Source organism: Nilaparvata lugens, chromosome 11, assembly GCF_014356525.2.
Source record: "Nilaparvata lugens isolate BPH chromosome 11, ASM1435652v1, whole genome shotgun sequence".
NCBI classification, from domain to species: Eukaryota; Metazoa; Arthropoda; class Insecta; order Hemiptera; family Delphacidae; genus Nilaparvata; species Nilaparvata lugens.
Window position 1 is genome coordinate 44,023,863 of NC_052514.1, and position 13,477 is coordinate 44,037,339.

Genomic DNA, 13,477 nt, shown 5'->3' on the forward strand with positions numbered 1-13,477 from the left:
ATTGCTTTTTCATATCATATACAGTTCAATAGTTATTTTCTTAGTCTATATTATGTAAATTCATCTATAACTTTGCTGTATTGTAAGCTATTGTATATAAGTGTATAAGCCAGTATATATTGTAATCTACATAAATAAAGTACTCAATCAATCAATGAATCAAAATCATTCGTTATCATATGTTATGATTAAGGATCATGATTCAACGTTAGTAGACAGTCTACTAACTTTGATCATTTTGATCTTGATTTGCTATCCATGCTGTCTATCATTTGCCAAAGCAGATAGTGCTATCCTTATCTAGCTCCGCAACGTTGCCAGATCGTTCTTTAACAATGTAGATTATATAATATCAACAAAATATTCAATCTCAATGTGAAAATTTATAATTTAATCATTGTAAAAGTATTTTTTTGACGATTAAGATATACGGTAATTGATTATTTAAAACAAGAATGTAAAGTTAATATATTACATTAGATATACCGGTATCCTCTATAGAAGGCAGTAGCAGGGTAGAGAATCGGCAGCGCTGTTCTCCATCTTTCTCCACTGCTATTATAACGTGGTACCGTACCTACTCACTTTAGTGTAACATATCAAAATAATTGTCTTTGTTTGAAGTAATGTTTACATTAGATATACCGGTATCCTCTATAGAAGGCAGTAGCAGGGTAGAGAATCGGCAGCGCTGTTCTCCATCTTTCTCCACTGCTATTATAACGTGGTACCTACTCACTTTAGTGTAACATATCAAAATAATTGTCTTTGTTTGAAGTAATGTTACGATATCGTTTTTAGTTTTCTTAAATATAATTTTTGCATTATTTTCGTCTCTTATTATTTCTCTATGACAAGCTTGTGCACTTAAGAGGAATTCATTTATTAATTTCTGTGGATTCTATTTATTTATTTATTCAATCATTTGATGAATTGATTGATTGATTGATTGAGTACTTTATTTATGTAGATTACAATATATACTGCTTATACACTTGTATACAATAGCTTACAATACAGCAAAGTTATAGATGAATTTACATAATATAGACTAAGAAAATAACTATTGAACTGTATATGATATGAAAAGCAATTTGTAATATAATAACTATAGATAATAATCATATTGTTATGCATCTACATAAATTGGCGGAGCTTTGGACATATCAATGTCCATTCTTCGGAAAGAATATTAAAAATATCCTCCCCACTAACTCTCTACCAAAAAAAGAGAGAGAGATCCTCGCCATAATATCCAATGTCAGGCTTTTTCCAAGGTCTCATTCAAGTAGAATTCTTCATAACTATGATATACATTTTATTGCTTTTTGTGTGATTGATTATTGCTTTATTTTATGAAGAAATGGCCTAAATAAATGTCAATTTCAATGTTTTCTCCGTATCTTATTTCAGAGGAGGAGAAGAATAAATGTGCTTTCAGCTTCTATGTAGCACAATGCATTCTTAGCCATGAAAACTTTGTAAGTACAGCCGTATTTATTTACTGTCATTCATTTATTGAACGCGCGTAGCGAGTTCCTACCTTTTACTTGAGACTCGAGTTGTCGTCGTTGGTTTGTTTGAATGTTCGACGATAACTTTTGAATGCTTCTATCAATCAACATTAAATTTTCAACAATACTTTCAATAAGCGTATTATAATTTCATCTCCTACTCCCACTGGTGAACAAGAGTCATCTTATGCCAGTGGTTTTTTCACTTACCGTTTATTATTATTACACTTTGGTTGTATTGTATTGTCATGTTGAGCTTTGTTTGATTCATGTACGTATATGTATTTATGAGTGTGGAATAAAAATAATTTGAATTTGAATTGAATTCGAACCATCATACCAGATCGAGTTCGTTGGCCAACAAAATTGCCTTACTCCTTCATTCTTTCCGAGGCTGTAACAAGATAACATTGAGGCCCGGTTGCACAACAGCCGGTTAAATTTTAACCGTGATTAATTTCACGAGAACCAATCAGAGAAGGCTTTTTTGAAAAGACAGCTTCTCTGATTGGTTTTCGTGGAATTAATCACGGTTAAAATTTAACCGGCTGTTGTGCAACCGGCACTTGAAGTGCATTAGTAAAGGATTTGTATACACCGTACAAAATAACTCTGGACTTGGGAGGGACATGCGCAGCAGAGAAGGCATACAGACGTAGGAATAAAACGGCGGCGAAGTTGCCGTTCTGAACCGGCCAGCATTCTCTAATTTCTAGTGAGTATTCGAGCGCTCATGTTAAACTTACGGAGTTTCATCTCTGGTAGCATTCAGTCGACTGACTCTAATCGACAAATTGGCAACTGCGCTTCTACTTATGACTCTATCCATCACTGTAATTAGCTGATCCACTACCTCCGTAAACAAAGCCGTAGTGCATTCGTGTGACGTCAGCACAAGATCCCTACATCCTACACCAATCAAAACACTAGCTGATATGAATAAGCTGAAATCAACGAATTTTTATTTGTGTAGGAACCCTACCTGTGCTGACGTCACACGAATGCACTATGGCTTTGTTTACGGAGGTAGTGGCTGATCTTCCTCAATTTCTCTACGCCGCATATTCCTCCAAGTCAGAAGAAATTTTGTACGGAGTATATTTGAAAGTCAAGAGAATTAGTTGAAGTGGCGTAGATTTATTAATTGCATGCATCATTGCATGCAATTGATAATCCAGCTGACAGCTGAATTGTCATATATTATAATAATTATTATGTAATGATAAATTACTATACCCACTTTCTTTGCTTATGGACTTTCAATATTAACCTGTTATATTATCTTGAGAAATGACGAAGGAGTGATTCAACAGGAGTGTTGGCCAACATATCAAGAATTTGAATTTATTTCAGAGGAGGAGAAGAATAAATGTGCTTTCAGCTTCTATGTAGCACAATGCATTCTTAGCCATGAAAACTTTGTAAGTACAGCCGTATTTATTTACTGTCATTCATTTATTGAACGCGCGTAGCGAGTTCCTACCTTTTACTTGAGACTCGAGTTGTCGTCGTTGGTTTGTTTGAATGTTCGACGATAACTTTTGAATGCTTCTATCAATCAACATTAAATTTTCAACAATACTTTCAATAAGCGTATTATAATTTCATCTCCTACTCCCACTGGTGAACAAGAGTCATCTTATGCCAGTGGTTTTTTCACTTACCGTTTATTATTATTACACTTTGGTTGTATTGTATTGTCATGTTGAGCTTGTTTGATTCATGTACGTATATGTATTTATGAGTGTGGAATAAAAATAATTTGAATTTGAATTGAATTCGAACCATCATACCAGATCGAGTTCGTTGGCCAACAAAATTGTCTTACTCCTTCATTCTTTCCGAGGCTGTAACAAGATAACATTGAGGCCCGGTTGCACAACAGCCGGTTAAATTTTAACCGTGATTAATTTCACGAGAACCAATCAGAGAAGGCTTTTTTGAAAAGACAGCTTCTCTGATTGGTTTTCGTGGAATTAATCACGGTTAAAATTTAACCGGCTGTTGTGCAACCGGCACTTGAAGTGCATTAGTAAAGGATTTGTATACACCGTACAAAATAACTCTGGACTTGGGAGGGACATGCGCAGCAGAGAAGGCATACAGACGTAGGAATAAAACGGCGGCGAAGTTGCCGTTCTGAACCGGCCAGCATTCTCTAATTTCTAGTGAGTATTCGAGCGCTCATGTTAAACTTACGGAGTTTCATCTCTGGTAGCATTCAGTCGACTGACTCTAATCGACAAATTGGCAACTGCGCTTCTACTTATGACTCTATCCATCACTGTAATTAGCTGATCCACTACCTCCGTAAACAAAGCCGTAGTGCATTCGTGTGACGTCAGAACAGGTAGGGATCCTACACCAATCAAAACACTAGCTGATATGAATAAGCTGAAATCAACGAATTTTTATTTGTGTAGGAACCCTACCTGTGCTGACGTCACACGAATGCACTATGGCTTTGTTTACGGAGGTAGTGGCTGATCTTCCTCAATTTCTCTACGCCGCATATTCCTCCAAGTCAGAAGAAATTTTGTACGGAGTATATTTGAAAGTCAAGAGAATTAGTTGAAGTGGCGTAGATTTATTAATTGCATGCATCATTGCATGCAATTGATAATCCAGCTGACAGCTGAATTGTCATATATTATAATAAATTATGTAATTATAAATTACTATACCCACTTTCTTTGCTTATGGACTTTCAATATTAACCTGTTATATTATCTTGACAAATGACGAAGGAGTGATTCAACAGGAGTGTTGGCCAACATATCAAGAATTTGAATTTATATCAGATATAGTAGTCTAAGCAATGAATGCTCGAAATTATTAAATATTTTTCAATTTATTAATGCATTTTCAAGTGTAATAATAATTTGTTTCATCTTTCTGATCAACCGAGATACAAAATTTTTAGTATAATGTATATTTGGACTGTAAATTTTTGTGATCTTTATAAAATGTTTTCATAACCTCATTTGGACTATTTTTATCAAAATTAGGGAGAGGAACAGTTTTGGATTTATCCTGTTGATTCTCTCCCAATCATTAATTTGATGTTGTGATTAAGGAATGTAATAAATGTAATGTAATAAAATAATTATAAAGTATAGGCAATACTCTATTAGCATATAGGGTATTATAGAGGGAAATGTTTGAAAGAAAATTGTTGACACCGCAGTTGTAAAAATACATTCTGGGCCCTGTTAAATAAGAAAATACAAGCTAATATTTTATTGATTTTCTATTACTAATACTATTATTAGTTTGTATTTTCTCATGCAATAGGTCCCTAGAATCAATATTCAAATTCGTTCCTATTATTGTCTGTTCACCAACTATTTATATGCGATTAATCATAATATGATTCCCTTATTGATTCTTGCATTCTTCTAGGAGGGAATAAGACAATATATCTTCAAAGTTAGGCAGAGGAATGAAGAAGCAAGAAAGAAGCAGCGAAAAAGAGAGGAAGAAATGACCATGAAAGAGGGAGAAGCAAGCAAGCACGAAGAAGAAGAAGAAGGCGGCATGCGTGAGAAAGAGACAAAACCATGAGAGAGGGTGAGAAGAACGGGATGTGCAGATGGATTGATCCAGAGAGGAGATCACTTATAGTTAGCATCATAAAATTAAAATAAATAGATAATGGAAACATATTGTGAAAAATAAAAGATATAAATGTTAAAAAGGGTACTTTACATTTTTTAGTGTTCTTGGACTCAAAGCTATTTTTGAAATTACTTTGAAGTGGAAATATGTTGCGAGAAATAAAAAATTAATTTTTAAAAGGCTAATTTTCAATTTTTTTACCCAAACAAGAAAGTGAATTATCATAATATTTTTGTCATACTTACTCAATTGCAGCTGTTTTCCATGCATTAAATCAAGCCGGTAAACAGCTATTTGCAGAACAAGAAAACATGTGATTTTCATTACAGCATACTATACTGTAAAGAGATCATAATTAGTCGAGTATGTTAGGACTCTACTGAGTCCTAATAGCATCTGAGTAATTAATATACTGACTCAATAATGATTTAAAGAACTCATTTAAGGAGTTTCAAGTTATAAGAACTCATCTGAAATCTTATAATTTAGGCCTTTATTATTTTATATGAGCTCAAAGAGTCTGTCTGTTATGAACTAGGCGCTACGGGCTAGGTCATGTTTATAGATTGCAGTAGCTCGAGCAGCAGCAGGTAATGGTTTCTGTTTCTCAGTAATATTATTCTTTCTCAGATAAGTATGACAAAGAATATTGTACGTATCTTGTACGGTAACGTATTTACCTCAACTACGTTTCATCTCACCTCAGAAACAATCATACTTATGCGGTAAATTATCGTTACCGGACTTGTTACGTAAAGTACTATTGCTAGATTGTTTTGTATATAAAGTGAGGTCCACTTCGTAATGGCAGTATTGATTAACACTAGTGTTGCTATCCTTGTCTATCATTTGACAAAGCAGATAGTTCTATCTTTTTCTAATTCTGAAACGTTGCCAGATCGTTTTTTCAACAATGTAAGAATGTAATTAATTTAAAAATATTTCTCCTCAATTATTATGAAAATTTATTCTTAAATATATAATTTTACAAATTACTCACCCTCATAACCTTAAATACTTCGATCAGTTTCTGATTGGCTTGAAAATGTGCAACACCAGCACGAAACGGACGTCGCCACATCAAAGAATGTGAGTAATTTTTACTTTAAAGTTATATAAAAATACAATAGTAAGAAAATTTATTACTCAGCCATTGTTGACGGATAAAATATAATTGATTACTTTGAAGAAGGATAAACAACAGTCTATATTACACTAGATGTACAATATTTTATTGTTATCAACTCAAGAATAATATTAGTAGGGTACCTGAGTTCCATATTTATAATATTAGAATATTTCAATAATATTCTTTCAGAATTACATTGATTGAAAAATGGAAGAAAAGCTCAATGCTTTTTGTAGGTATTTATTTCTCTTTTAAACATACTTGTACCTATTGTATTGGTATTATTCATCTTTATTTTGTCTCAAAACAAATATTTTCTCTCTCCTCTCAGATGTGGAAAATCAATCATTTTCAATTTCTTATAATATGTCATCAAATTTTAAGATTGAAATGAATTAGTTTGTAATGGATCAAGAAATCCAAGGCTCATAATATGTCTTGAACAAGAGTGAATTCCACCAATCTGATTAATATAATCGTGTTCTCTCTTCAACTATTATCTATCCTGGAAGTTTAAGGAGCAGTTGCAATGCTATTTTATTTTTTGACAAAAAATCATTATGTAAAGGTATCAGAATGATGTCGTTTTGGCCAAAAAAATGAAAATCTCTCTCATTTGCTTGATATTAATTTGGGCTGTAGATAGACTGTGTCTAAAAAATTGTTTCATTTCACTCCATGACATTACAATTTGTCATACATGACATCAAAACCCATTCAATTTTTGAAATATTATTTTGTGAATTGGAAATATGGTCGCGGATTTAATTATTAAATGTAATTGATAAAGCGAGAAGATCTTAAATGTCATGTATGACAAATTACAAATCATATATAGGTATGGCGAAGAGAGAGCAGCCGACTGAGTACAAAACAGCTCTTCTCCCAAATATTTTATAAACAGTAACAAATCCAAAAGGTAGATTACATTCGACTTTCAATAATTTAAGTCTAATTTTGTGTCCAAAAGCGTAGAAACTAGACATTTTCAACTTATAAGGGTTGTTTGCACAGTGACAGTTTAAACTAAATTTAATTTTAAACTGGATTGAATACGTATCAAGTCTCGTTTGTTATAATGTGATTCATTTTGAGTTTAAGCCAACTGCTGATTGAATTCAGTTTAAGCTTTGACTGTGCAAACGGCCTTTAGATGGATAAAACACACTGTTATCATGCTTCATGTGTTGCCATAAATGACACTTGTTGCTAATTTTAGCGTGTAGTGTTACAAGATTTCCCCTCAGATAAAATATAAAATAAGGAAAATATAAAAAAAATACAATAAAATAAGAGGATATCCCTTGGTAAAGGGCGTTTATGTTCCAAATTTCAAGCCGATTACCGTCGACTACTGTTTATTATTACTGTTTTGGTAAGGTACCTAACAACGGCACAGTGTGAGAGACTACCAGCGTCACATTTCTCACATAGCTTCACCAAAAAGGACTACCTACTATTAAAAATCTGGTGTGGTACACTCACACAACTTTCCTTGCTCATTGAACTGTAAGCCTCATTCTTAAACGAGAATAATTTAGGGGAATAATATAATGACGATTGGCGGCAACATATTTGGAACTACGACTACTGTATAATGTGTATTAAATAATTGTTTTCAGAGAACTTTTTCCTTTGTGTGATGTGAAATTCAATGATTTTTTTAAAAGTCGTCAAAACAGCTGTGTTCTACAGATGAGATATCTCGACCATGTGTTCTTTTTTCTCAATAATATTACGGAGCTCCTGCAATTTTCCCAGAATTAAGACTCATGTCAGTTGATAGGGCTTTTAAATAGCTATCCATGGTATAAATTTGAAGAAAATCGTTAGAGCCGTTTTCGAGAAAAACGTGAAAAGAATGGTTTTGTAGTAATTATCCGCCATCTTGAATTGAATTTTATTGAATTTCTTATTGTCGGATCCTCATGGTACAAGGACCTTAAGTTAAAAATTTCAAGTCAATCGGTTGATTAGGAGCACACAAACACACACACACACACACACACACACATACAGACCAATACCCAAAAATCACTTTTTTTGACTCAGGGGACCTAGAAACGTATAGAAATTTAGAAATTTGGGTACCTTAATTTTTTTCGGAAAGCAATACTTTCCTTACCTATGGTAATAGGCAGGGGTGCCCAGCCCCCCCAAGGCCCCCCCAATTCAAGTGTTATGCCCCCCCCATCCATGTGTAATGACCCCCCCCCAAAGTACCCCAACTCCCAACTCTTTAGTTTTTAACATTAGTCAGTGTATGACAATAAAATTCACATCTTAAGGTGCTTACAGATATACGCGCCGCGAACATGAGCAATTCACTTTTAATCAGCTGATGCCAAGCTTTTTATATCTGTATTTTACCGTTTCTGTAAAAATACAGATATAATCAGCTGATTGAAAGTGAATTGCTCATGTTCGCGGCGCGTATATCTGTACGCACCTCTACATTCTAATCTTCCAAAGGACATTATTTACCTTTGGTCTTGTGAGGAATTCTTTCTGTTTTCATAATATTGTAAAAATATATACCATCGTTTCTTATCTCTTTAAAATAGAAATAAAGTATTTTTTTGATATTATTTTTGGGACTAGCAGTGCACCCGTTCTTGTTCGGGAGGACTAGAAAGAACTACCTACATGAAGAACTATCAGGAAAAACTACATGACACATATTTTAATAGGATATTAAAAGATAAGTAAGGGAGGCTTTGCTTTTCAAATGTTAAGGTTACTTATAAAAAGTTGAATAATAATATCATTGATAATTCTTTATTGCAAAAGAATATTGCATAGCAATCTTGGTAAACATTCATACAAATTTGGAACGATTTTATTCATACAATATATAATGTCGGCAAGTTTAGGTACTGTATTCTAAATCTTATACTATTAAACGAGCAATTTCTGTTTTGATGTTTAAATTTTTAGATGTTAGTATTTCACCGGATCTCGAAAACGGCTCAAACGATTCTCACGAAATTCAGAACATAGTAGGTTTATAATATGAAAATTCGATTACACCAGGTCTCATCCCTGGGGAAACTCGCTGAAGGACATTAAAAGAATTTATTCATCCTTGGAAAAACATCTGATAATTTCGGCGTCTGTTGATGATGGAAGTGAGTGAGCGAGTGCATGTGTGTGGGACTGAGACAAAATTATGACTCAGCTGTTGAACTTTTGTACATAATTCAATCAGGTACTTAGTGACAGTTGTACAAAAGCCGGTTAAATTTTAATCCTGATTAATTCCAGTAGAACCAATCAGATAAGCTATCTTTTTGAGATGGTCTTCTGTGATTTGGTTCACGTGACATGAATCAGGATTAAAATTTAACATGCTTTTGTGAGAGAAATTTTTGCATTCCTCTGCGAATTAATCTCAATCCACTGTGATTAGATAGAACCTTTCTGTATGAACTATGAATATTTATTATAATTTCTTCTTTCGTAATAATTTGTATATGCTTTTGTAGGTACTCTAGAGCGGAGCTCGGTGCCCCGATATTTATCATGAATTGGAATAGGTTGTCACTGATGTTGTGTTGTTGGTAGTATTTACTTTTTAACATTACAGGAGTAAATAACACAAGTCGAACAAAATGTATCTTTAAATGGTTTGGTTTTTGGAATAAAGATATCATCTGAACAAGTACATTTTGTAAATTCTATCTATTAATACCAAATATCGGGGCACCGAGCTTTGCTCGTTATTTATTCATTGATAAACAGATTTATTTCATTGATAATCATTTCTTTAAAATGATTGGGGAAGTACTAACAGGCACAGCCCAAAACTGTTACTTACCCGAATTTTGATTTATTCACTACGAAAAATATATTTCGTCTGTGATTTATTCACAGACGAAATCATCATCTGTTTTTCCAAGGATGAATTATCCTTTTCATGTCCTTCAGAGAGTTTTCTCACGGATGAGACCTAGTGCAATCGAATTTTGATACCATAAACCTACTATATTCCGAATTTCGTGAAAATCGTTAGAGCCGTTTCCGAGATCCGTTGAACATAAATAACCAGATAGCCAGATATAGAAATAGAAAAATATAAACAGATGTACATAAATTGCTCGCTATTATAATAGGATAACAACTTATAGTCCAGTCAAATGGTCGTTTTTCAGGAAACAGCCCCGAAATAATTTTTTTCGATGGTCCTATATATATTTTGGGTCGCTGAATTCTAATCTGAAATTTGCTGACACACCAGAAGGCGACTTCACCCCAAAATTTTGGATTTTTTTAAGTTTTCCATTTAATCTCGAGAACCTTGAATTTTTCGAGAAAAAGCATTCTCTATATAATATTAAAGATAATAAATTTCCAATGAATTGAGTGGTCGCGCAGGACTACTTTTTGGATTTTATATCTGAAGTGTTCCACAAGATACGCAACTTTGAATGTGCGAGAAATTTGTGATATTTTCCCCATTCTCACAGTCTGGCATATGCAACGTTGCGTATCTTGTGGAACACTTCAGATGCAAAATCCAAAAAGTGGTCGAGGTTGTGATGAATTTTCTCCTCTTTTCACTCCCATGAAATATACTTCTGTTTTCAATACGTACCGTTCAAAAGTTACAGCCAATTGAATGATGATCTTTATTTTCTCATTTTTCTTGCGATTTTACTGTTATTAAAGAGTCTCTAAAATGAGTACAATGCATGATAGAAACTTGCGATTGGTCTTAAATGAGAGAAAATTTCATGCTCTATAAGCTGAGTTGCCCTAAATTGATCTTGCATTACTGTTATATCGAAAAACTGGCGAGACTGTGAAAATGAGGAAAATATCGCATATTTCTTGCAACAGCAAGGAAACTCAAACACAGGACCATTAAAAATTAAAATGAAGCAAAGGAAATCAGAATAATAGTGGATGATGGAGTTATAATTTATTTTTGTCAAAGATTTACCTTCAAACTCATAGGCTTAAAAATTACTAAAATCCCTGCATACAAAATATTATCAATTGTGCTTATGCTTTATATTGAGTTACACTTAGCAAAATATAACATTGTAAAGGTGAGAAAAATTAACTACATTAGGATATCTCTATTTAATACCTTGATTTTTTAATCATAATTCAAAATGTTGACATAAAATATACAAAAAATCATGCCCCCCCCCCAAAAATGTTGATGGCGCAAATTGCGCCATGCCCCCCCTTGTGGGCACCCCTGCTAGTATAATATTATCAATGATTAATCAATACATCACACATTTACTGTATTACATATTTAAAAAGTCAATCCTTACTAACGTGAATGTATACAAAAATCTGAATCATTCCTCGAAATCTTCCAAACGTATTGGCAAGCCAAAGAACTAGTCTTCACACACAGACCTCAGGTCCATCTGAAGATCATTCCTGAATTAAAGCACTGTCATTTCACGACTCTTCCCTGATAAGTTATGAATCTCAATCGTGATAAAAATACTAGGATGACGATTTTTTGAGGACCACTTTATATTTGATTCAATTTTAATTATTTTGTTTGTAGTTTTTATTGTACAAAAAATTATCCTTATGTAAGAGATCTTGTAAGAGTATGAAGAACTGACAGCAGATTATAAATCATATTGTTTTGTTTTTTATGAGGAATAAATAAATTTTTGAATTTGAATAGTCTGGTTGAGCAAACAATACATTCTGGCAAGATGTAAAAATAACTCCAGCTCGGTCAATATCTATTCAAAAATTATAAATTTGGTCTCAAATTGTAGAAAAAAGTTTGCTAAGAAAATTTAATAAGACCAATCTTAATAAATGAGGTATCCTTGAAATCTTGATAAAATTTGCTAACTTTTTGTCTCTTGTTTTGTCGCTAAATATTTTGTAAATTTTCTATAAAGTGAACGGTTTTCGTGAAATTTGCAATAAAAAATTTAGAATGACTGCAATTTTGAAAATTTACATCAAAAAAGTTTCATTTCTGAAAAATTAATTTAAAGTGGAAAGTTGTGTGTATTTTTTGGCTTCAAAATTTTCTGAAATAACTTAATTTATTCAAAGTGCGGTAATATTAAGTGCAATATTTGACTACAATTTGGTATTTTAATCATTCTAAATTCAAAATTTCTAGCTCATATATGTTTTGGACAGAAATTGAACTTTAAATTTTTTCAGTAAGAACATAACCTATTTTTTGGACATTTTATTATTTATCAAAATTTGGGAACAGAATAGTTTTGGGCTATGCCTGTTGTTCTATCCCGATCATATTCATATGATTTGTAATTCTATCAACAAATAAATAAATAATTTGATTTTTTAAAGTTGAGTCTTCATAGCATAAATATTCATGCCAAATTTCAGATCAATACATCATTTCGTTCTTGAGATAAAAATTCTCAAGTGAAAAAAAACAAAATGGATGACCGCTGAGTTTTGGACACTTAAAATACGACATTTGTAGTCTCCTATCATCCAGGAACAATACCCTAAAATGTTCGACACTACTTTTGAAATACTCTGTATATCTCCTCTTCCAGCACATTGCAAGACTCACTGATAAATTCCTTGCATAGCTGGTTTAACATTTGTTCTAAGTCCTCACGTGACACAACAGACGACGAGCATTCAGCCATGTTTTCACCTTAGTTTAATTTTCAAGAAAATGCTATAGTGAGGTCCACGTTATAATGTCAGTGGATACAGATAGAAGAACAGCGTTGTCTGTTCTCTGCCTTAATTAATTATATTTATACATTGTCAAAAACAGATTTGGCATCGTTGCGGAGCTAGTAAAAGATAGCACTACCTGCTTTGTCGATTGATAGACAAGGATAGCAACATCAAAGCATAGAGAAACGATAGCATAAGTAGGGCGTTTATGTCGCAACTTTTACTGTTATCCCAAGCCGATAGTTCACTCAGTTCTTTCCCATGCAGCTGTGTGACGCTGGTAGTCTCTCAAATTGTGCCGTTCATACACTCTCACCCCAACAAAACAGTAAAAATTGACAGTAATCGGCTTGAGATAACAGTAAAAGTTGCGACATAAATTCCCCATACCATGGGATATCTATACGCTAAAGTTTCTCTATGATCAAAGTTTATCAAATACTGTCATTATAACGTGGAGCTCACTATGGGATTTGAGTCAGCTGTATAATATTCAGTTCTCGACTGTCGTGGCAATAGTTGGCAACGTAACATCTTCTCGTTTAACTGGCCTGGCCTCCGA

General features: G+C 33.2%; 2 protein-coding genes across 5 annotated transcripts in view; one reads left to right on the top strand and one right to left on the bottom strand.

Moving 5' to 3' along the window:
- Window positions 1-5,317, top strand: part of LOC111055375 — a 31,329-nt gene extending 26,012 nt beyond the window's left edge. For 3 of the 4 annotated variants that reach the window (XM_039438502.1, XM_039438503.1, XM_039438504.1), the window contains 2 exons: window positions 1,414-1,481; window positions 4,917-5,317. In XM_039438502.1, coding sequence (XP_039294436.1) covers window positions 1,414-1,481; window positions 4,917-5,078 — 230 coding nt within the window. In that variant the 3' untranslated portion in view covers window positions 5,079-5,317. The remainder of the gene's footprint in view (window positions 1-1,413; window positions 1,482-4,916) is intronic. The other variant, XM_039438505.1, reaches the window with a different exon arrangement.
- LOC120353712 (DNA-directed RNA polymerase II subunit Rpb4-like) overlaps window positions 1-13,477 on the bottom strand; it is a 53,843-nt gene that overhangs the window by 7,707 nt on the left and 32,659 nt on the right. The window lies entirely within an intron of this gene.